Genomic DNA, 25,804 nt, shown 5'->3' on the forward strand with positions numbered 1-25,804 from the left:
GTGTGATTCTGTTGGGCGGGGGTTCCCCTGGTGTCCCAGAACCGCGTCATTGGCACCACCTGGGAACCTGTGAGAGATGCAGGTCCTCAGGCCCCTGCTGTACGAGAGGAGACTCCGTGACTTCATGAGCCCTTTGTTGGGGGGAGGGTGTCCCAAGGCTCACTAGTCTCAGAACCACCGCTCTGTTGTAGGATCCAGGGAGATACACATGAGTACTCCCAGTCATGGAGTGAAGGTGGTTTGCAGAGTGAACAGGCCGGGTGGAAACGAGGGCTTGTTCCCAGGATGTCTGTCTGCCTCCCCGGTCTCACATCCCAGGACTTTGCCTGGATGAGTCCGTGTGGTGAGAGATGGTGTTACTGAGTCTTGCCTCTGTGGGGTCTGAGAAGGAGAGTCATGGTGTGGTATGAATAACTCCAGCCTCTAGTTAGATAGCAATATGCGTTTTGTTTTTGTTTTTTTTCATTTTTCTGAAGCTGGAAACAGGGAGAGACAGTCAGACAGACTCCCGCATGCGCCCGACTGGGATCCACCCGGCATGAGCACGCCCACCAGGGGCGATGCTCTGCCCACCAGGGGGCGATGCTCTGCCCATCCTGGGCATCGCCATGTTGCGACCAGAGCCACTCTAGCGCCTGGGGCAGAGGCCACAGAGCCATCCCCAGCGCCCGGGCTATCTTTGCTCCAATGGAGCCTTGGCTGCGGGAGGGGAAGAGACAGAGAGGGAAAGCGTGGCGGAGGGGTAGAGAAGCAAATGGGCGCTTCTCCTGTGGGCCCTGGCCGGGAATCGAACCCGGGTTCTCCGCACGCTAGGCCGACGCTCTACCGCTGAGCCAACCGGCCAGGGCTGCTTTTGATATAATATATATATTTTTTTGTATTTTTCTGAAGTTGGAAACGGGGAGGCAGTCACACAGACTCCCGCATGCACCTGACCAGGATCCACCCAGCATGCCCACTAGGGGGCGATGCTCTGCCCATCTGGGGCATCTCTCTGTTGCACCCAGAGCCATCCTAGCACCTGAGGCAGAGGCCATGGAGCCATCCTCAGTGCCCGGGCCAACCTGGCTCCAATGGAGCCTTGGCTGCAGGAGGGGAAGAGAGAGAGAAGAAGGAGAGGGGGAGGGGTGCAGAAGCAGATGGGCACTTCTCCTGTGTGCCCTGGCCGGGAATTAAACCCGGGACTCCTGCACGCCAGGCCAACGTTCTACCACTGAGCCAACCGGCCAGGGCTTGATATAATATTTTAAAAGGATGCCACCTATCGTGTGACGAAGATGATAGAAAAGAGGGTTACCTAATTGGTTCATCTTGTTATCAGACACACTGTTTATGCAGGGAGTCATTCATTCATACAAGTATTTATTGAGCACCTATTCTGTGCAGTCACTGCTCTAGGCACTTGGCATACATTCATAAAACATACATAGAAAAAACATTCAACCTCACTAAGTCTGATTTTTCGTGGGCAAAACAGCCATTGAATTAGATAACTAAAATGTTAGCAAGATGGATAGTGATAAAGGTTAAGGAGGGGGGAAAAGTAGGAAAGAAGATGGCAGCCCTAGATAAGGTGACTTGAGAACATCACCCCTGAGAAAGTGACACTTGAGTAAAGCCCCAAAGGCAGTGAGAGTAAAGACCTCATGGTTAAGCAACAGAATACTCCAGGCAAAGGGAGTGGAGGGTGCAAAGGTCCTGAGGTCAGCTTGTAATGTTGGAGGACAGTTGCAGCTGATGTTTAATGACCAAGGAGAATAATTGGAGATGAATTGAGAGATTGTGGGGCCACTAAGGAAGTGTAACCTTAACTCTGAGTGAGGTAGGAGAATCCTGGAGGGATGTGATATTACTCTGCTATAGAAAGACACAACCACACCCCCCAGCTCCTGCACCGAAGCTGAGACCACTAGAGACCCTTGTGGGGATTGGGGTAAGCGATGGTGATGATGGCAGTGGTGGAGGGGTGGGGAGGGTTGTTTCCATTCTGGATATATTTTAAAAGTAGAACCATGTGATTTGATAATGGGTTGGACCTGTAGAATGATGAAGAAAGAAGTGAAAAGATGAGCCCAAGGTTTGAGGGATATGCCCCAAATGAGGTGTGGACAAGCCACAACTGGGAATCTTCCTGAGATTGGAACCCAGACCCATCTATGCGCGACTCTGACCCCAGGGATGTGCACATTGCTATAATAAACACCAAGCAAATGAAAGGGGCTCTTGCCTCCTTGCCTGAGTTCAGAGGATCTTAATTAATTAAACCATTGCTTTTCAACCACAATGAGTGTGCCTCTAGGGGACATTAGGCAATATCTGCAGATATTATTGTCACAAACGGGGTGGAGGGGAGAGGTGGGAATCCTGGCATCTAGTGGTTGGAGGCCATGGGTGATACTCAACATCCTACAGTGCTCAGGGCAACATCACCCCTCCAAAGAGTGATCTGGTCCAAAATATCAGTAGTGTCAAAGCTGAGAAACCCTGTGTCAAACCAACGTGGGTTTGATGTTTCCTCTATGTTGTGTACTGGGCTAGCTGCTGTGAAGATGGGCTAAGAGAAGTTCATGGTCCAGCAAAAGTGAAAAAGAGTCTGTGACATCCCATGACAAGTACAAGGACAGAGGGACATTCAGGGCCTAGCCATAGTGGGGAAGAGGGTATGACTCCCACCATCTGGGCAGGAAAAAAAATCTGCGAGGAGTAACGTTAAACAGCATTTCTACAACACATGATTTGTTACATATAACCTAACATTCAGTTTCCTCATTAGATCTATGAGACGGCATTGTGACTATACCCATTTTACAGATGGAGACCAGACCATTGAGTTTCCAAAAGATTTTGTACTTGCTCAACTCCACCTGTCGTAGGCCATTTGGCCACAGGCCTGTGCCCCTCCTCCCTCCCTCAGGGCTTTTCCTAAAGCTGTGAATCTTTTCTGTGTCAACAGGGATAGCTGGTTTTCTCCAGCTAGTGGACAGACAATATGCCTCCCAAGAGGCATCAAATCCAAACACTGTTTTGAATTTTTGTGCATGTGACACATATAAAACGTTGACCTGTGAAAGTAAATTTTATTTTATTACAGCAGGTCAACACCTGCTCTCACCTTCACATTATCTGCACGAGGTATCTCCAAACAAAAACCACCTCTTGAAGACGATGTGGAGTGACCCATAGTCTGAGTGCATCAGTGGCTCCTTAAATACTCGTGGGGCTGAAATTTAAAAAAAAAATCTCAGTTTTAGGGTGGTGGCTGTTCTAGCACCCTATCTGTCATTGTGTCGGGAAGGTGGTTTGCCCAACTTCTGCTGACAGAGCAGACTCTTGGCTGCGGGTCCTCTCATAACTGGTTCTCCTATTTTGCGTGCAACGCTCGAAGTTTGCCGTTTGAAAGGGGTTCACTGGGACCTGTCCCACTCCCTGCCTTCTACTGTGACTCAAATGAGATTTGGCTTCATGTATATTTTTCTTACATTTTCTATTAAGTCTTTATGTATTACTTTAGGACAGTGAAGTTCACAGCTGTGATCGTATTTGCTCCTTCCTGCCTCAGGGTTCTGAATTGCATTGGCATGACCAATCTCCTAGCAGAGCTCGGCCACCTTCCAAGCTGTGGGTGGCACAGGGCTGGAGGCTTGCAAACGAGTGGATTTTCCACAGCGTGGCTGTGAGGTCAGTGAGTATAGCGTGTTTGACCTGGAAGGGGCCGCGTGTCTTTATACATGTCGGTTCCTTGGGCTGCAGAGCTGAGACAGGGACCGGGGGAGCCTCACTCCAGGTGATGCGAGGAAAGAAGGTGGAGGCTCTCTGTCTGTCCCTCTTTGCTTTCTCTTTGGATGCTGAATGATGGGCACCGTGTTGCAGGAGAAGAGCCCAGGAGTTGAGTTCTTCACTGGGACGCAGTGAATTCTGTAGGGTCACTGTGGACATGGACAGCGGGCACCGGGGGACACCTTGGGCATTTTTTTTTGTCTCTCATGGGAAATCATTTTGGTTAACCAGAATTTACATAGCCTGTTATGAAAATAAAACCCCGAAGCACCATAATGACTATTGGGCTTAAGTTTTTCCTTTCTGAGGAATTAAAGTGTTTCGAGCAAAAAACCAACCAACCAACCAGCAAACAAACTCATAAGATACACAAGATGTCCTATCTTATCTTTACCATGTAACTATTTGTAGAAAGCTTGTTCTCTAGAATTTTTTATTTCCAAATGATGAATCCCAAAAGGGTGCGTTCACCCCCAAGTTTCAAGGTCTAAATGTTGGAGAGTCTTGCTAATAATACCCATTTTCAGTTGTGCAGAGAAATAGATAAACATGTACTTAAATAATGTGAGTTTCCCAGGGAAACTTCCAATCCCTTTTAGGGACAAAGAGCTCACTGTCGGTGAGTTGGTGGCGACGTTTTAATTAATTTTGTCTTCAGCTGCTTTGGAGAAGGGGGGAGGGGGCGGGGCTGGTGGGAAGCGGCTGAGATCCCAGGTGTGGGAGAGAATATTTAGTAAGGGCAAGAGTAACACTCAGCTGCAAAGACAAGCGTCTACAGTTTCAGCCCGTGCCCAGAGTTCTGCATGAATCACTGCTGAGCCCCACCCGCCGCCTGGGCCACGGGGCCTGAAGCCGCTTTTCCATTGCCTCTGATTCAGAAATAAAACAGACCCACAAATTACCCCAGAGCTCTCCAGACAATCCCCTCCTTGTCTCGGCTCCTAAAAATACCTTTTGTGGTGACTTACCTCAATTCATGCTATAAAACTTGATAAAGAGTTTGTTCAGTCGATTAGGATCCTGTGCTTTCAGGATTCTTAGGGGGAAGACCACGTGAGAAGGGGATTTGTGTTCTGGTTTGAGACTGGACGGGCCTGGCACACCTGCCCGGCCGGCCTCCTTGGTGAGTCCTCTCGTAGAACTGACCTCCCGGGGCTCCCAGGTTAGAGACGCATTGACTGTGCATTGCTCCCCTGTAGCTGTGGCACTTGAAACCCCCTAATCAACTAAAGAACAGTTGTGAAGACAGTGACATTCGAATGAACAGCAAGGAGCTGGAGGCGGCCTGGGAGTCCACATGAGCTTGCTTACCCACATAAGAGTCGGAGGCGTGGTGGATTGGGGTGCTTGGGGCCGAGTGGGGGGAGTTGGGGGAGGGGCTTTAGCTGTGCCACTACAGGCACTCCGACAAGAAGGGCAGTCCTGCCTCCCCAGCACCCGGGACAGTGCCTGGCACTGAGACCTACCCTCTAATTTCAGTGGTTCTCAAACGTTTTGAAGTTGGGGTGCATTTAAAATCCTACAAATAATTGTAGGCATACTATATACAAATTTCTGAGAAATATGTTATAATAATTATGTCAAATATTAAAGAAAAAAATACAAAGTCCAAGAATGCTTTTATGGTAATTAAATGAAATAAATACAACAAAATTAAATTTATTTTCTGACATTAAAAAACATTTTTGTTACATTTTTTTGAGTTATGCTTTTTAGAATTCATAAAAAAAGGGGTTAAAAAATAAAAAAGAGACAAAAAAGTTATCTTTATATATATATATATATGTATGTATATATATATACATTCTTAGTAAGATTTAGTAAATTCGGCTGGTCCTGGCACTGATATGTTAAGTTTTTTCATTCTTATGTTTATGAGAGACATGAGCCTGATGTGTCCTAGCAATTTTTTCAATATTTGGGCATCGATTTGAAAGGCAAATTCTCATTTCCTCGTCAATACATTGACGAATTCCTCTCTTTTTACTCTTAATTGTGCTGAGTGCAGAAAACCCCCACCATACATATCATCTTAACTTTACACCAAACAAAGGATAGAAGAAACTTGCCTCCAGTCTTTCTGGGGAACATGGGGGGTAGTGTAAACAATCCAGCACCACAGATTAACAGCCTTTTGCAACCTAGTCAGGCAAGTGAGGTGGGGAGTTGGGCAGACTGTCAGCTTACAGCCAATTCCTCACGCCTCTGTCCCCCAAATATCTAAACTCCAAAGTTCCTGTTGGTTTTTGTTACCCAACAGGCACATATTTCTCTGGAATACCATAGGGAGCACCTGGAAATCTTCTAGGGCGCACCAGTGCACTCTGGCGCACACTTTGAGAACCACTGCTCTAAATAGTTGTTAAATGAAAAACAAAATGAAAAGGCCCAGGCCAGATGGCCAAGAAGAGTCTAGGGCGTGCGGATATACCCACAGGTGCCGCAGGAAGGGCTCCATGTCATGCGGCCGGTGTGGATTTGTGTTTGGGGAAGATCACTCTGGAATAAAGCTCCCACACACACACCAGCATTGGGTGGAGAGCAAGGCCATGGAGAACTGTCTCCAAGGGCAGGGGGAATCCAGAAACAGAAGGAGGATGGGTGGATTTTCTAGAGCAGTGGTCCCCAACCCCCAGGCCACAGACCAATACCGGTCCGTGGGCCATTTGGTACTGGTCCACAGAGAAAGAATAAATAACTTACATTATTTCTGTTTTATTTATATTTAAGTCTGAACGATGTTTTATTTTTTTAAAATGACCAGATTTTAGCCCTGGCCGGTTGGCTCAGTGGTAGAGCATCGGCCTGGCGTGCAGGAGTCCCAGGTTCAATTCCCGGCCAGGGCACACAGGAGAAGCGCCCATCTGCTTCTCCACCCCTCCCCCTCTCCTTCCTCTCTGTTTCTCGCTTCCCCTCCCACAGCCAGGGCTCCATTGGAGCAGAGTTGGCCCAGGCGCTGAGGATGGCTCTGTGGCCTCTGCCTCAGGCACTGGAATGGCTCTGGTTGCAGCAGAGCAAAGCCCCAGGTGGGCAGAGCATTGCCCCCTGGTGGGCATGCTGGGTGGATCCCGGCCGGGCGCATGTGGGAGTCTGTCTGACTGCCTCCCTGTTTCCAACTTCAGAAAAGTACAAAAAATAAAAATTAAAAAAAAAAAAACCAAAAAAAAAAAAATGACCAGATTCCCTCCTGTTACATCCGTCTAAGACTCACTCTTGACGCTTGTCTCGGTCACGTGATTTATCCGTCCCACCCTAAAGGCCAGTCCGTGAAAATATTTTCTGACATTAAACCGGTCCGTGGCCCAAAAAAGGTTGGGGACCACTGTTCTAGAGGATAGTGGGTCTGCCTCTACCCACCAGAAGCAGTTAAATTTGATGTTGACTGCCTTGGCCTTTTTGTAAGGCCTGAGTGCCCATGCTAACTGTTCTCTACTGAGGGTGAATCACCGACTTACTGTGGCTAGCGAGCTCGGGGTCACCTTCCGTGATGATCTTAGATACATGAGGACCACAAATGACAGTGCAGGGACGAGCCTCCATTCTTTTCCAGCTCGTGGCCACGTCTGTGTCATTGATGGAGTCTGCCCCGCTCTCAGTAGATTCTGATGTGAGAGAAACCAACATCAGAGGCCAAGTTTATTTTGTTTTTCAGAAACCAAAGCCCTAGTTTTGATTTCTCAGTACATTTTTTACGAGCACATTATTCCTTTTCAAAAAATAAGAGAAGGTCTTATGGGAAACAACTACAGGAAGCTTTTGTTTTGGCCCTGTGTTCCACTTAATCTTTAAAAAAATCAGATTGACTACTTTCTCTGGGGTCCAGCTTCGGTCCTGGTCCTCAGTGCTATCTTTTCTTAGGCCTGCAACCTGAGTCAGGCTTGTTACCACTGCCCTCTCAGCATGGACATGTCTCTGACTTCCTCCGACACTCATGGATGCTGGCCCAGCATCTGTGCAGAGCATGCATCAGTCTGAGCCCTCGAGGAAGTTATGGGGAGGAGCACATGACATTCAACTGTAAATTGAGGAGACCAAACTCCGAACTGTTTTTAACTGGACCCACCAGTATTCATATGTGTATCCAAATAAACATTGCATCTCCTGGGACTCTGCCCTTGTCTGCACATGTCTGCCCCTGTTGAGCTCATATCCGTACCTTCTCCACGGCTGTCTTCAAGGGCCACTCTCAGGAGTTTCTTTTTAAAATACTCCATGGTGAAGACTACCCCGAGTCTTCTGACGGTCCCTTCAATGATGCTTTATGTCTGTGGAAAGGACTGCTTCTGTGGAGTCACCGGGTGGGTACCCTATCATGTGTTGGTCTAGTATTTGGACTCGGGACCCCGGTTGCCTAGGCTCAAATCCCAGCTCCTCCACTGCTGGTCATGTGACCTTGGGCATGACCTGTATCAACCTCTCTGCACTTTACCTGTAATGTCCCTGTTGTAGGTCTCGACCTCATGGAGCGGCGGTGTTGATGGAAAGAATAACAGCAAACCCATAGCATTCATCACATGCAAGGCAGCATTTAAAATCCTTTACCCACCCGTTTATTATAACGTAAACATGTAAGAAGAGTTTGGAGCCATCGCTAGCACGAGTCAAATATGGGATGGAAGACAGACCACATAGGTCTACGAACACGTGTTTTCCCATTGTACATTTGGAGCTCTCGGAGGCAAATCTGAATATAAAACATAGAGATTGGAAGGTTGTGCATATATATAGCATTCCATCTCTCAAGATCTTTTCATTTAAAAAAAACTATTCATTTATTTATTTTTTTTTTACTTTTCTCTACTGATCTCATTGGTTGGCCAATTATTTTCAAACAGCGAGAAACTGCATGTATGAGGGCTGGTTGAGGACAGCTGGAGCCGCTGGGAGCTGTGTGCTAGGAGCACCTGGCTCTGTCACCAGCTCCCCACCTCGCCCCTGTGTGGAATGTCCTTAGATCTGCGGTGGAATGCCGGCAAGGGTATTGGTCGCTGCATCTACTGAAAAGAACAGGTCGTTGTTCTTTTCAGTAGAAGCCATGAGAGAAACTCCTCTCTCTCAGCCCAGGAAGAGCTTGGCTTCTGCTGAATAACTGTTTTGTGTTTATCTTTTTGATTCCTTGTGTTGTAACAGGAGCTGTGCTGCCTTTTTCGCTTTGGCTGGTAGGAAGCCCAGAGATACCTTGATGCCCTACTGTTGGCGACTATAAACAGTGAGCTTATTTCACGGGCTGATTTTGTCTCTTGATCAATGAATTTGCTGCCCATATGCTTCATTCACGTTTTTTTTTTTAAAGAAATTTTTTTTCTTATTTATTTGTTTGTTTTTTACAGAGACAGAGAGTGAGTCAGAGAGAGGGATAGACAGGGACAGACAGACAGGAACGGAGAGAGATGAGAAGCATCAATCATTAGTTTTTCATTGCGCGTTGCAACACCTTAGTTGTTCATTGATTGCTTTCTCATATGTGCCTTGACCACAGGCCTTCAGCAGACCGAGTAACCCCTTGCTGGAGCCAGCGACCTTGGGTTCAAGCTGGTGGGCTTTTGCTCAAACCAGATGAGCCCGCGCTCAAGCTGGTGACCCTGGGGTCTCGAACCTGGGTCCTCTGCATCCCAGTCCTATGCTCTATCCACTGCGCCACCGCCTGGTCAGGTTTCATTCACGTTTATGGCTTCATTTTAGGCGATCATTCTGTTTTGTATGCATTGTTTTGTATGCATTTTTTATGGTCCACTGAAACTTTACATAGTTTGAGGGAGGGGTAGGGAAATAAAATACGTTCAAAGCCACCACATGTGCACAGAAATATGACAGTGGAGCTGCAGAGGGAAAGGATGGGATATTCTTCTTTTAAAAAAGAATGTTAACATGGCTTAACACTGGTTCATCCACGCCAAAGCTTTGGGAGGGTCCTGCCTAGGGGCTGAGGGATGGGGTTTCTTCCAGCCCTCTGATTCTGTAACCCAGCTGGGCTTGCCAATGTATCTGATCTCTCACCTTAGTTTATATTTAGCAAACTTTTTCAATGTATTTGATATTCTTCATCATGTTCTTTTACTGTGTATTCAAAATATAGACTATTTTAAGTCAATGGTCACGTTCTCAACTCACCTGAACTTAATTTTCCAAATTCTGCATAAGAGTGATTAGTTCATTGAGGTTCAGCAAGATGCTTAATGGGACATGGGTCTCCAGTTATCAGAAGAAGGGCACCAACACACCCATATTTTCACCATGAAGGTTGAGGGGTCTTTCAATACTACTATATTTCTGTATTCTCTAGAGTGACCACACTGATGCCCATATGCCACAGAAGTCTATGGGACTAATACAGAGGCTAACTCCCAAAAGTCATATGGCCCCAAGGATGTTGTTGAGTGATACACCCAAATTTTTGGTGCCCTAGTTGTCCTATGACCTCAAGAACGTCATTCGGAACCAGCCTTCCTTCTTGGGGCGACCCCATTGTGGAATTTCTCCTTCTCTGAGCAGGGAGGAGCAGCTGTCTTCCCTGCTCCTGCCCCTCTCACGGACACCACATTGTGTGTGCATTGGTCAAGACTAGTTTTGCGGGATGCACATAGGACCCAGGCCAGAAAACATAAATCAGAGACTATGGTTAAGACATGTTAATTTTTTATTTATTTACTTGCAGTAGGAACATGGAACGTGAGATCTACCCCAACAAAATTTTAAGTGTGTATGAGGGTTGCCCAAAGATAGTGTTGTGAGCAGATCTCGATAACCTTGTCATCTTGCTGGACTGAAACGTTATGTTTGTTGATTAGGAAGCCCTCCATTTCTCCCTCCTCAGCCCCCTGCAGCCCCCCTTCCACAGTTTGATTCTCTGAATTAGACTATTTTAGATATCGTGTAGAAGAGGAATCACACAGTATTTGTCTTTTTGTGACTGGCTTATTGCACTTAGCATAATATCCTCCAGGTTCATTTATCTTATCATATATTGTAGAACTTCCTTCTTTCAAGTAGGCTAATATTCCCTTTTATATATATGCCCCATTTTCTTGATCCATTCATCCATCATTGGACATGTAGGCAGTTTCTACATTTTGACTAATGTGAATAGTACTGTAATTAACATAGGAGTACTAATATCCTAGAAATCTTGGTTTTGGTTATTTGGGATAAGCATACATAAGTGGGATTGCTGGATCACATGGTTATTCTTTTTAAAAACAGCCCTTCAGGCTGTTTCCGTTGCCACTGGACTGATGTGCGTTCCCAGCAGCAGGATCAGTATCGCAGGGGCTTCTATTTCCTTGCATCCTCGCCAACACTTGTTACCATTTGTTTTGAGATAATAGCCACCCTGTTAGGTGTGAAGTGATAGCTCATTATGGTTTTGATTTGCATAGTAACTTTTGTCAGCTCTTAAAAGAGTCTGAGAGAAATATCTTGAACCACACTTGTTGACAATAAAGAAATTTATGCCCCACACAGTAAGATGGAGGCATTTCATAGACACCAAATGATTTTCCATTTAGCAAGTACCTAACAAATTGCTTCTGAATTTTCACAGAAGCTGCTAGAAAACACTCTATAGGAATACTAAGAGTACAATACTTAAAGGAATGCTCTCTGCTGTGTGCATTTCTAAAGCAGTGCATTGAGTGTCCAAACCCTGATGATGTCAGAGTAGAGAACGTCTGATCCCCCCTCCTAGGCAGGGCCTGGTGCAGGTGGAAGGCCCAGCTGTTTGTGGGAATGTCCCCGATGACTTGAACTCCTCAGGCACACAATGGCAGTATATCCAGTGCCGGCAGCAAGGGGGCAGGCTTCCGAAGTGTGGATCCTTTCTTACCACACCTGGGCAAAGAGCTGAAAATGTATTTATTGGGAGGCTTTTGACTATGTACTCTCAGTCCTCTAAATCATGCTAAGCTTCCATTTTTCTTAGATGGATGCCCCTGAGGAAATTTTCTTCTCCAGGAATTGCCTCTTTGCTTTCTGTCTTCTTGTACATGTCTTGGCTGTGTCTCCCACCTGCCATGCCAGGGGTGAGCAGTCCCTCAGGCTCAATTGCATCCTGGAATGGGAATGGTGTGTGAGCTACAGCGCATGAAGCAGAATGACATGTAGGTCAGAGCGCTCTTGATGCTTTTCTAAGATTATGGTATATTTTACCTTTTAAGGGGCATTGTCTTACCTTCGCTTGCTGCAAGCATTATGTGCAGGGGCTAAGCAGGGACAGTGAGTTCAGCCTGTCCAGTCTCTAGTCACAGTTCTGCCTCCCCTCTGGCTCTGAGACCGGGACCATGCCCCTTGTCTCCTGTCTATACCTCCAGAAAATGCAGAGGAGCCTCACCTGTGGACAGGTAATCTCTCAGACCAGGGCCTGCACCATAGATACTCTTCTTTTGCTGCTGAGATTTCCAAGAGTGAAAACAAGGAGGGATGACTGAAAAGTGAGAATAAGGCCCTGGCCAGTTGGTGCAGTGGATAGAGCATCGGCCTGGCATATGGACATCCCAGGTTGGATTCCTGGTCAGGACACACAGGAGAAGCGACCATCTGCTTCTCTCCCTTAACCTCTCCTTCTTCTCTCACTCTCTCTCTTCCCCTCTCACAGCCAGTGGCTTGATTGGTCCGAGTGTCAGCCCCAGATGCTGAAGACAGCTGGGATGGTCCAAGTGTCAGCCTCAGGTGCTAAAAATAGCTCAGTTGCATCAGTCCCAGACAGGGGTTGCTGGGTGGATCCAGGTCAGGGCACCTGTGGGAGTCCGTTTCTCTATCTCCTTTCCTCTCACTTAAAAAAAAAGTGAGAATAGAACACTTTGGGCTCCTTTAACCGACATTTGTTGAATATCTACTTTGAGTCCAGCATGTGACCCTATAGGTGACCTTCTTCCTGCTCTGGGTTTATTGTTCTCTTAGACTTATGACAAAAACTATTTGAAATAATCAAAATCTTAGTTCCATTCTATCTTCTTCTGAAGCAAAAACAAAATACAGTGGAAAAAATACTATTTTTTTTTTATTGTCCTGAAGGTGCAGCTTTTGCAGTTAGGGTCTGATGGTCTGTTTCTACAGTAGAAGCTAGGTTGGGAAAACTTAAGGATATGAGTTATGTCTTGTGGTTATCACATGAAAACAAAGGAAATGTGCTAAAATCATTCTGGCTGTAAATACTTGCCCATAGTTGCGGAAAGCTCTTGACAATGCAATTTAATAGCTCATCATATCTCTGGATTTTATGGAGATCTGTTTTAATACCATAGGAAAACTATCATGATCCATGCCTTCAGCACCTGTCCTCAGAGATGGACATTAAACTGTTAAGAATTAGAAGAAAATAAAAGACTTGGTCTGAAGGGTCCATCCATCCATCACTCCTGAAGTCCCTGATTTCTATAATTCTCTACATTGCTTTGACCTTTAGTGTTTTAGGTTGTTGACCGCCTTGCTGGAGAAGAAAGAACTTAGGTTGCCTGGTATACAGCAGGTGCTAAATAAAGGAATGAGTGAATGCAGGAATCTGAACAGCTCTCATCGAGACTTGATAGTTGTTGCTTGAGTTACACTCCTCACCTGAGTTGCTTTTAGTCCCTGTCCTAAAGAATCAAACCCCTGTCACTCTCTCCCTTAGTAACTTTTTCTCCTTGAGGCAAATAGACCAAAACATACACTCCACACAACTGATGGAATTTTCCAAATGGATAGGAAACTAAGGCTCAAGTGAAGACACTCAGTGTTTTGATATTAGGATGGGTCGTTTAGAGATAAATGTCTGAAGCCAGGAAAAATTGCATCAGGAGGAAATAATGCATGTGTAGGCAGCATTGGAAATATAGAGGATCTGCTCCATGGGAACTCAGACCATTATTATTTTTACATTTCCTTCATGTTGGTACAGCTGTGGGGATGCCATGAGGCAGGGCTATGAATTTCCAGACCTGCAGTTGAACCTTAGGTCTAGACCCTCCATCCAGAGATGTAAACTATTCCTCATGCCTGGTCAGCGCTCAGCTGCCCCCATCAGCACCAGACATGTGAGCAAGTGATGCTGAGAACAAATCTATATTTTCAAAATTCCCAGATGCAGAATGAATTCTCTCCAAAGCCTTGCAGCCCTGCTCTGCCCTTGCTATCCACACCCTTGCTATGGCCTTTGGATCTGGAATGACCTTCTCCATCCCACCTTAGCGTTGTTCCACCCAGATAGTGCCCTCCTGCCTTGGATGGTTGTGATCTTCTCAGACTTGAAGGTCAAGTCCATTCCAGGCCTATATATAGTTCCATGATTTTGCAAGGTGGCTACAGAGCTCTTACTAACAAAGTATGGAGAAGACCCACAACCCTCAGGGCCACTGACATTGGGATGGCAATCTGGAATCCCATGGAGCCCTGGCTGGATAGCTCAGTTGGCTAGAAATCACCCCGAAGTGCAGAGCTGGCTGGTTTATCCCTGAGCAGGACACAGACAGGAGCAGGTACAGGAACAGGTTCCTGTCTCTGTTTCTCAGTCCCTCCCTCTCTCACTAAAATCAGTAAATAAACATTAAAAATAGAATAAAAATCCCATGGAGACTCATTGATTCCCAAGATAATGAGAAATCATGTGTAGGATAGAGCTTTAGAGGCAAGTTCTAGAAATCCACCTTAGAAGATATGCCCCCTGCCTGACCTGTGGTGGCGCAGTGGATTAAAGCATCGACCTGGAATGCTGAGGTCGCCGGTTCAAAACCCTGGGATTACCTGGTCAAGGCACATGTGGGAGTTGATGCTTCCTGCTCCTCCCTTCCTCTCTCTCTCTCTCTCTCTCTCTCTCCCCCCTCCTTCTCTCCTCTCTAAAATGAATAAAGTCTTAAAAAAAAAAAAAAAAAAAAAAAAAAAAAAAAAAAAAGATATGCCCTGAATATCAAGGCCCCTCTGCCAGTGATCATGGGTTAAATATCTGTGACGTAAACACCTAAGAAGGTTTTAACATATTTTTTTGTTTCCTGGTTAAGCTGGATTTTCTATTTGGAGTTTCCTTATGAGATGTGATATTACCATGTCCTGTAACTTCTGAATCTCAAAAAAAATTAACAAACAAAAATAAGCAAACAAAAAATACAGCCCTGTTTTGCTTTGTTTTTTCTAGAAAGGCAGGTTTGTCTCTATTCTAATGGCTATGGCTGCTTTCTTTTCTTTTTTAATTTAATTTTATTGATTTTAATTTATTGTGTTTACATAGATTCTAGCGTCCCCCCGAATGCATCACCCCCATGTTCCCCTGAACATGCCCCTTGCCCCCCCCTGCAACGCCTTCCTCCCTTCCCTCCAGCTTTATCTCATCCTCTCATCCCTTTTCCCTCTGTTCGCTTTCCCTCTGGTCCCTTTGATCCCGCCTCTGTCTCTATTCCGTTCCTCAGTTCACATTCATTGGATTCCTCATAAAGGTCATGATATTTTTCTTTCTCTGCTTGGCTTATTTCTCTTAACATAATAGTTTCCAGGTCCCTCCACGTTGTTGCAAAACGCAAAAGGTAAGATTTCCATCTTTTTCATGGCCCCATAGTATTCCATTGTATATATGTACCATAGCTCTTTTTTTTTTTTTTTTTTACAGAGACAGAGAGAGAGTCAGAGGGGATAGATAGGGACAAACAGACAGTAACACAGAGAGATGAGAAGCATCAATCATCAGTTTTTCATTGTGACACCTTAGTTGTTCATTGATTGCTTTCTCATATGTGCCTTGACCACGGGCCTTCAGCAGACTGAGTAACCCCTTGCTTGAGCCAGTGACCTTGGGTCCAAGCTGGCGAGCTTTGCTCAAACTAGATGAGCCTGCGGGGTCTCGAACCTGGGTCCTCTGCATACCAGTCCGATGCTCTATCCACTGTACCACTGCCTGGTCAGGCTGTACCATAGCTTTTTAATCTACTCGTCCACTGACGGACACTTGGGCTGTTTCCAGATCTTGACTATTGTAAACAATGCTGCCATAAACATGGGGTACATTTCTTGTTTTAAATCAGTGATTTGGTGTTCTTGGGGTATATTCCTAAAAGTGAGATGGCTGGGTCAAAATTTTTTAATTTTTTGAGGAATCTCCGTACTGTTTTCCACAGTGGCTGCACCAGTCTGCGTTCCCACCAGCAGTGCAGGAGGGTTCCTTTTTCTCCGCATCCTCACCAGCACTTATTTGTTGTTTTGTTTTAGGGCAAAAATTAAGAAGGCAGCCACATTGACAATGAGATATCACCTCACACCAGTCAGTGTGGCTGCCTTCTTAATAGCAGCCCTGTGAACTATTCCCCAGGGGCCAGCAGTTGAGTCCTTTCTGCAATCCGCATAGCTAGTTGCACACTCCCATCCCATCCCAAGGTTCCAGAGGCTGCTGTACTCGGCTCTCGACCACCGTCCTGGGTGCCAGTCCACCCCCTCCTCTGACTGCCTGCTGGCCCCCAAGCTTGGGACTTGGTGAGTCTCAGAGTTCCCTAAGAAAAGATGGCTGCAGGACTGAGATTCCACACAAGAATTTCATCCAGAGGTTTTGAAAAAGAGGAACGTCGTTGTAAGATCTGCCTTGCTGAGTGCGCCCTGTGTCGCCTCCCGGCATCTGCATGCGTGGCCTGTTTCCTGTCGCGCAGTGAGAACAAACGGCAGTTCACTGTTTTCTGCACGTGTTTCCCATCAGTTGTCACAGATGGAGTTTTGACATGACAGTTTCAGGAGGAGCTGGCTGAAGAAATAGAAGCCAGGTGGCAGCTTTGCTCCCCACATGCTTGCTCTGTGCTGTGACTGAGCCTGGGCACTGTCGCCGATGGCTCAGGCGGCCATAACAAAATGTCATAGACCAGGGCTGAAACAGCAGGCATTGCTTTCTCACAGCTCTGGACCCTGAAAGTCCAAGATCAAGGTGCCTGTTGGGCTGGTGTCTGGTGAGAGCCCTCTCCTTGCGGTGCAAGGGTTCACTTCTCCCTGTGTCCTCACGTAGCAGAGACAGAGACCTCTCTCGTCTCTTCCCCTTCGTATAAGGACACACTATTCCAATATGTCGGCCTCACCCTCAAAACTTTATCTAAAATTAATTATCTACAAAGGGCGTCATCTTCAAACACCGTCACATTGGGGGTTAAGACTTCACCATATGGACAATGGGGGATATCCATTCAGTCCCTAGTAGGCAATGTGTTTGCCTCTGTCACTTCTCTCTCCTCCTTCCTCCCTCCATCTCCTCCACCTCACCTCCCTTGCTCCTTGTTGCAGAAAGACCAGGGCCGCGTGTTTTTCAGTTGCCACAGTAATGGAGGACCTTCTTTTTTCTTCTCCAGAAACTCCCCTGATGAATGCAGCGTGGCAAAAGGCGGGAAGATGGTGGGCAGCCCGGACACCGTCGGGATGAACTACGGCAGCTACATGGAGGAGAAGCACATGCCACCCCCAAACATGACCACGAACGAGCGCAGAGTCATTGTCCCAGCAGGTCAGCTGCCTCTCTGAGGTGTCACTGAGCAATCTCTTCCAACCTGTGGTGTCCGTCACCCTCCGCTGTCTCAAGCAGTGATTGTACGTGGAAGCCAGCAGAAGTGTGATCACCTGCGGTGAAATGTGCACTGGTGTGTGTGCCCGTGTGTGTGTGTGTGTGTGTGTGTGTGTGTGAGTGTGTGTGAGTGAGTGACAGAGAGAGAGAGAGAGAGACCATGAAAAGTGACGTAGAGGCAGGAACTGCCCTTTCTCTGAGATTATTTGGTGTTAAATATCTTTTATGAAGTGCTATCCATAATAGATGGTAGCCTTGTTGGGGTTTTTTTTTAATTTTTTCTTATCTGGAAAGATAAAACGTTGGGAGTAGTATAGTGCTTGTATTTAGAATCTAAACTCCCAGCGGTCACTGGTCAGTCATACAGGTTCCGAGACCCAGAATAATTCTTTGCCATGGAATTAATTATAAATCCAGCTGAAAGCAGTAACTAACTCAAGTTTGAGGAAAATGCAGGGGACTTATTTATTTAGCAAAACCTAAGGTAATAGGACAAAGAACTTAAAGGTCCTGAGAGGAAATGTTGCCGTAAAACTGAAGATGTCATGACAACAACGCCAGCTGTACTACCCAAGGAGCCTTGCCCCATTTTGGGTATTTGTGTAAAGCGGCTCAGAGACAGTCTCTCCTGTAGTCCTGGGAAACAGGGATTCTTATCACAATTTCCCCACAAGGGAAAGGAAGATCCAAGAGGCCAACTAACATAACTAGGGGCAAACAGCTTATCAGAGGCCAAGTCAGAATTAGAACAGATCCTCCGGAATCCTACCTTCTCTCCCTTTAGGTGTCAGATTAAATCTCAGCTCCCTGTAGCAGCCCCTGTGGACTCTTCCCATTACTCATTCCAGTCATCTCGTCACCCCGCTGTCTGCCTTAGCAGCTTGAACTTGCTGGCAGCCCAGCTTGAAAGCCTTGCTTCCAGGTGTTCCCGTCCTTCCGTGGGCTCTGCACAGACACCTTCTCACAGAGGCCCTTCCTGACCACCCCTTCTGGGATCACTCCCCTCTATACTCAGTGACTCTCAGTCCCTTGCCTGCCCTATGTTCCTTTATTGCATTCATTCACATTTCTCCATACAGCCTACATTTATGTGAACGTTTGCTTAACACCTTCCTCCGTAGAGTGTCGGCCCCACAAAGTCTCCCATTTCCTGGTTCAGGGCAGTGCCCGCAGGTAGCAGGTGCTCAGTGAATATGAACTAAGGGAAGAATGATGGAAGGAAGCCCAGCCACTGGGCTGCGTGCATGGGTTATTCTTTGAGACCGTGGTCATAAAAAAGATTCTTGGGTGAAGTTTGTGTGAACTTGCCCATCCCTTCATCGGGGGAGGGTGGTGGCAAGCAGGTTCAAATCCTCTCCATGGTATGACACCTGCCCCTGATTCTGCATAAGCCCATGCCCAGTAGAATTCTATCACCTTCCAAGCAGGAGAGATGAGGGCGCAGAGTACTTGGCAAAGCACCTGACTTGAATTCGTATCTGGGTTCTCTGTAAGACTGTCGCTGTGCAGCTTCTAGAAAACCACATGAAGCTGATTCAGTCCATTTGGGTATGAAAAGGATCATCCTATGTGGCTGACCCTGATCTTGAAGCACCTTGTAAGGCTTTTGTAGGTCACTGTGGAGATGAAGCCTCACCTGTGCCTTATGAGGGGGACAGAACGGCTTCCGATGTTTGTGGAGACACAGTCAACATTTACATAGAAGCCATATATTTGGTTTGATCATGGCAACTGAGGTACATACCCAAGATGGGTCACTGTCACTGGGCTTTAGAAGAGACATTTCCTTTTGAATGGTGGAGGCAGAGCGGAATATAGATACGAATATCCAAGGGGCCCATTCTGGATGTCTGGCATCTCAGAAAGCTTGAGACCAAGGGTGTAGTTGGGGACATATGGCGGGGCATGGCTGCTGTGAACAGGATGAGGTGGAAACCCAGAGGACTCCGGCCCAAGCCCTCTCACACTTTGCTGTCCTCCTTAAGAGTGCAGTTTCTTCCATTTAGGCTGAGCAGAGTCTTTAGTTCCCTAAGAGGAGAGAATCAACCTGAGGAAATTCTTGTCCTGGTTCCTCACGGAATCCCAGACCCACGAGGTAATGCCTGGGGCCACTTACATCCTCTCATCAGTGAGGCTGTGGTTCTATCATGCCATCAGTGTGCATTGATGTCATAAATATCCCTTCCAGTCGGGCCAGACTTTAGCTTTCTGTGTTGAGTAAAATGTTTAGAAAACAGGAGGGGAGTCACATGGAGAAGTGGTGAAGAGCCATGTAATCAAGTCAGCGTGCACACTTTCTGGTCCACAGTAGGTGCTGGTCTGGGGCCGGGTGGGTGGGTGGGTGGAGGAACTGCCATGCAGATTGGCTCACTGTTGGCGTTTGTGCAAAGGTTGGTTTTGGCGCCTGAAGAAAGTCCTGTTTCAGCTGCTCCCGCCTTAGGTTGCTTCACACAGAGGCAGGCAGTTATTCAGTTAATGGTGTTTGTAAGAGAGTTAACTGTGGCTGATTTTGCAAGTTGTGCCTTTCAGTTACTGGTCAAGTTTCTTGTATGTGTGCTGATACACAGACACACAGGAGAACGTGTTCACACCTGCACACGGCCGCACTGCACCATCCCGATCATGCCCCAGTGGGGCCAAGGTTGCAGGACCGGGGGCAGCTCTGTCAGCTGCTGTACCTGCGCCAAGATCCAGACCTCCTGTGGGCACATTTTGGGCAACAGGGGCTCTGCATGCAGAAATAGAGTTTTTCAGACCTGGTTCCTAATGGTTCTTAGAGTTTCTACTAGTTAGATGTCTTGATTAACATTCAGGAGTGCAAATGATAGCTGAAAAAATTATTATTTTTAAGTATTTGTACCATCAATCAACCACAAAAAGATGTTCGTGTCCTACACCTAAAAATGGTCCTGCTCTACACTGACCAGAAACTTGATGGGTTACACCAGGGGTCTCAAACTCGCGGCCCGCGGGCCCCCTGGGTTACACTGAGTGGCGAAAAGCAGAACCTGGGGGCTTGTCTGTGCTCAGATGGGTTCTTGTACTTGGATTTCTCGCTTCTCAAAGTCCCTGATTTGGATATGATCTTTCATTCAAGAGCAATAAAGAAACTCATAAAATATCCCCAGTGAATACATATATATTCCTTTGTTTAATATATTTTTCTGCCTCCTTATTGCAGAACAGAATTAAGAAAGCTCACACAGTGTACACAGAAGAACAGGTAAAATCAATTTGAAAAGTAAATGGATAGAGAGCAGGGCTAAAGTGGGGGCAGACACAGTGACACCAAGAGGAGGCTTTATATCTGTATATGTATAAATGCAAACTTCTAAATCCGATGCAGTTGCAAAGAGTGGGTGTTACTTGGCTCCCATGTGTCAGTGGGCAGTGCGAAGGGGGCACATGACTCAGTGTCTATAAAATAAGGAAACTAATGTGGGAGAGAGAGCTCAGCTATTCCTTCTGAGTCCAGAGAAGAATGGGTCCCTTGGTTTGTTATAGGAAGATCACAGGGAAATTGTGAGAATAGCTCCTAATAGTGGGGTCACCAGGCATTCTGGAAAAGCCCTGGCTGTTGTCTTGGCAACATGGTTCAATTGTGCCTCTCCCTTTCAAAGTGTACTATACTCTGCACACAAAAATTAGGGGATGTTTCAAAATGAATATGAAGTGATAAAAAAAGAGAAGCATTTGATTTCTTTTTTATTAAACGAAAACATCAGAAAAGCAAACGACAAATCAGAGAAAGTTGTTTGGTTATGCAAATGAGATGCAAAGCCAACTTTTATTTCATTGGTGAAAATGCCCTATACAAAAGGCTGAAAGTACTGGAGTATCTATGCATTCTGATCCCCTTATTTTTGTGAGCAGTGTAGTTAGACAATAAATCACATTTGTACTTTCAACCTGTTTGCCTATTGATCTATCTATCTACTATAGGTCAGTGTTTAGAAACAATGGGTCCCCATTATGCAACAAAACTAATATGTTCTAAAGGACGTCAGCTTCGGGTCTCATGAAGCACCGGCCAGCAGAGATGCTGTCCTGCCTGTGCCAGGCATGCCGCTGGCAGTCACCTTATTCTGTAGGTACTGACAGTGCGCCCAGCTGTGTGCTATGACCCAGAGGCTCACAAAGAGGAAGGCACAGTCTTCGTCCACTCTTCTAAAAGTTGCAAAATGCTGACCACAATGCAACAGGACCTCTGGTTTTAGCAGCTTGCATCATTTTGAAAGATTTTCCCCCCTCTGTTTTTATTCCCTAAAATGGGTTTTGAAGCGTTAGGTTTTCAAAGATTCGACTCGTATTTTCTTGATATCTGCCTTGAATGCAAGCATGCATGGTAATCAGAAGTCTTGGAGATAAGGAGTTGCCCCATTCATCTGTTCACTGCTTTACTGTTTTCATTCATTCATTCACTCATTCGGTACTTACTTTTTCCAGTCACCAAGAATAAAAGCTTTTAAGCAACTTAAAACTCCCTTTCCTTAGCCCCAAACACACATGGTGGAAACTACTTGCATTATGTCTTACTCAGACCCCCCATGCTGGGTAACTTCTCCTCAAGTCAAGAAGTATTCATGGGTACTTGTCATTCATACTAGTCACACAGGAAGTCACCAGACCCTGTCAGAAGTAGATAAGACCTGTCCACACAAAGTAACTCATGACAAGAGAGGGTGTGATACTGAGTTCCAAGGACAGACAAGTGCTCGAGACCTCTGGAGAGTGAGATGAATGTAAACAAAACTGGTCAAGAAAGGCTTCCTCTGCGCCCTTCCAGATCTGACTCCTAAATCCCTTTGCGGCCTCCGCCACATTCCTATGCCACTTCCTGCCCACAGAACAGTCATATCGCTCTGTTCATACATTGCACGATCACTAGCTAGTGTCTCCGTCCATGCTGTCTCCTCTGACAGATGCCCTGCCTCCTTGCTATGCAAGCAAACCCTTCCCTTTCTTCAGTACCTCTCTGGAGGCCACCCTGTCTGGGAAGCCATCCTTGATCTTTTGGCAACTTAATTGCTCCTCTTACATCCTACCAATTCTTTTATTACGACATATTGTTTCAAATTATATTCTGTACTGCATCTATAGCCTTGCTTAAACATGAATATGCCTTTTAAGTCCATGAAGGCATTGAGATGCCTTGTGAAGTAAGCTGCTAATGAGCATGTGAACCGGACTACCATTCATATAGAAATTAGGGGTCAGCTCTAAGGTGATTAAAACATCCGTGGAAAGCCCAGCTCACATGAAGGGAGAACGCAGCCATTCAGACCGCAGGCGTGGCCACGATGCTGTAGCTAGGCTTCCAGTGTGGCGTGGAGTCTCCTGGGAGCCCAAATAAAAGGAGTCATTTGGGGAAATAATTCCCGTTTTCAAAAAGAAGTGTCACAGGGAAGGCAGTGTTTTCCGCAGAAAACAATCCCTGGACTTGACGCTGGGAGCCTGCTGAGGCTGCAGGCATGACCACCGTCCTGCCACAGTTGCAGCTCCGGGTTTCACCAGCCTAACTCTTGTGACATCCTCCCTGCACAGAGTGAATTATGTTAGAGGACAGCTCCATGCACACAGACCGTGTGCCCAGTGTGAGTCTTTGTTGGTCCAGTTCTTGTAAAGTCAGGAGTTTTTACACTGGCAGAGGGATCATGCCACTTTCACATGACCATTTCTAAATATGGCATCTCCAGGCCGGGCTTGGGAAACAGGTGAATGGCAGGTAATAGAAGAATATGCTCTCTGAGCAAGCCCAGATGGCCAACACATGATATTTTAGGCTTATTAGAGCTCATTATTATAAGCCTGTCTGTTCTCTTAGGTTGTAAGCTTTGTGGGCCGGTGATGATGTCTTTTACATTCTTAATCACCAGACAGAGCAGCAAGCATAGGTTAGTAAATGGGCATTTATAGAGCTATTCGTAATCCTGATTTAGTTAGTGGGAATCATGGTCACAGGAGTTGGAGTTGATAGAGTCTCAGAAACAGAGCTAATCGCTCTTTCTCTCTAATATCTATCTATCTGTCTGTCTGTCTGTCTGTCTATCTATCTATCTATCTATCATCTATCTATTATGAGAAATTGGCTCATGGGATTGTGGAGGCTGAGCAGTCTGGAAATACACAATGTGCCATCTGCAAACTGGAGACTGAGGAGAGCTGATGGTGTAGATTTCAGTCCCAGCTGTAAGGCATGAAAGCCAGGGAACTGAAGATCCTCCCTCTTTCTACCTCTTTGTTCTAATCAGCCCCAACTCCCCCACAGGGTCAGTGGATGCCCACCCACACAGGGGAGGGCTATCTGCTTTCTCAGGCCACCAATTTAAATGCTAATCTCATCTGGTAACACCCTTGCAGACACACCCAGAAATAATGCTTAACCAAATATCTGGGTGTCCCGTGACCCAGTCAAGTTGACAGATGCTATCATAAGCCTCTTTAAACATGAGAAAGTTGAGCTTGAGAGCAGTGAAACCACTTACCCAGGGACAGAGGCACGGGTGGCAGGAGCAGAGCCACTTCCCGGCCGCCGCTCATTTGTAAAGAATTTGATGGTGAAACTGCACATCTCTTTACTTTTCTTTGTCATGCCACTACACACTCCCAAGACCCCTCCTACTTTGTCTACATGACAGCATGTGTTTCTAAAAGCTTCTGTTCAAATTCTTTCCATGACAATTAAGTAACTAAACAAGCAAGTCAACTAAAATGTAAATCCCAAAGTCAATGTTAACTGTGTTTTTAGACAACGAGCTGAGCAGCGGTTGGGGAAACTGCCGCTGGGTGGTAGGTGCAACTGAAATCACACAGACAGAAATGGCGACAGCTGCCATCCGCTGAGTGCACACTGTGGTCAGGCACTTGGCCATGTGTCCTATGTAAGAAAGGTATTAGCTCATTTAAAGCCACAACACCCTATATTTTACATTACTTATTCACTTTACAAATAAAGAAACTAAAACTAGAGAAACCAAGAGAGTGACCCGGGATGGCCTAGCCAATCATTTGGAGAGCCAGGATTCTAACCCAGTTCTGTCTGACTCTAGAGTCTGGGTTCTTGTTTCTATATTACACTGTCACAGACAGCTAGTGAAGAACACAGAGCAGTAGAACGATGGAATACGTTTGCTAAATTGCTGCAGAGACTCTGCAATGGCCTGCTCGAAGGAGACTGAAGGGGAGAAGGAAGGGATGGAGGGGATGTTCAGAACAGCCTTCTGTGCTGCTCTGTACCCAACCCCCATGTTTCCCTGATGGAGACTGCTCATCTGTTTCCTGTGGCGACCAAAAAGAATGGAGCTGAAAATAGCAAAGATTAAGCATGATTGGCCGAGTGTATGTTGATGAATGTAGAAAAAAAATTTTTGAATAGATGATTTCCGTTTAGTTTATTCTGTGTCTAAGACACCTGTGTGACCCACAAAGCAACCTAGTGGGTCCACAGAGAACTAAGGGTTAAGAGTCCTTTGTCAGAAATCACACACTTGAGCTCGAAACTCTATCATTTTCTAGCCCTGGGATCTGGGAAGTCACTTAATCTCACTGTTTCTTCATTTTCTTGCCACTAAAGTAGGGATGACAGTAGTGCCTACTGTGCATAGTGCTGAATGGATTAAACAAGACAATATGTGTGAAGTGCTCAAACAGTTCCTGGGGTATAAGAATACCGCGGACAGTCGCTGTTCTTTCATATTTGGAAGAGAACACTGGACTCAAGAGCTAGATTGGCAGACATGAGATTGTGTTATGAGTTGAATTGGGCCCCACAGAAAGATATGTGAAGTCCTAACTCCCAGCTCCTTAAACAGCTTTACAATGTGACCTTATTTGGAGATAGAGTGCATTCAGGTTTAATCAAGTCAAGAGGAGGTCATTAGGGTGGTTTCCATAAGATGACTAAGTGTCCTTACAAAAGGAAGATTTGGACACAGACACACTCATAAGGAAGATGATGTGAAGACCCAGGGAAACGGCCATGTGACAACCGAGGCAGAGACTGGACTGATGCAGCCACAGGACAAGGAACACCAAGGCTTGCTGACCACCCCCAAAAGCTGGAAGAGGCAGGAAGAGTTCTACCCAGAGTTCCAGAGCAAGCATGGCCCAGGAAACACCTTGATTTCAGACTTCCAGTCCACAGAACTGTGAGACAATCAATTTATGCTGTTTCAATCCTCTTAGTTTGTAGAACTCTGTTATGGCAGCCCTTGGAAACCATTAATGGAGCATGCGTGTTGTAATCAGAACACGGGAGTCAGAAGAACATACAGGGATATCCATAGAGTGAGGAGAGTGGAGCACCAAGGGCAAAACTCCAAGGATGTCAACATCTAGAGGGGCAGAGAAAGAAAACTCAAGCGGGGAGAAACTCTGAGGGAGAACTAGTCATTCCACATCTAAACCATGACAAGCACAGGCAGGGTTGTAAATGAATAACTAAGGGGAGGCAACAGGGAGAAAAACGAAGAAAAACAAAATCCCAAAACTAGATAATCACTCAGGAAAAGCAGAGAATGGCTCCCTCCAGGTAAA

The 25,804-nt window shown here is 46.2% G+C and overlaps 1 protein-coding gene across 4 annotated transcripts in view; it reads left to right on the forward strand.

Annotated features, from left to right (window-relative positions):
- ERG (ETS transcription factor ERG) overlaps positions 1-25,804 on the forward strand; it is a 261,158-nt gene that overhangs the window by 203,112 nt on the left and 32,242 nt on the right. For all 4 annotated transcript variants that reach the window (XM_066259366.1, XM_066259367.1, XM_066259365.1 and 1 more), the window contains one exon: positions 17,061-17,212. In XM_066259366.1, the coding sequence (XP_066115463.1) occupies positions 17,061-17,212 (152 nt within the window). The remainder of the gene's footprint in view (positions 1-17,060; positions 17,213-25,804) is intronic.

This window comes from Saccopteryx bilineata, chromosome 2 (genome assembly GCF_036850765.1).
Source record: "Saccopteryx bilineata isolate mSacBil1 chromosome 2, mSacBil1_pri_phased_curated, whole genome shotgun sequence".
NCBI lineage: Eukaryota > Metazoa > Chordata > Mammalia > Chiroptera > Emballonuridae > Saccopteryx > Saccopteryx bilineata.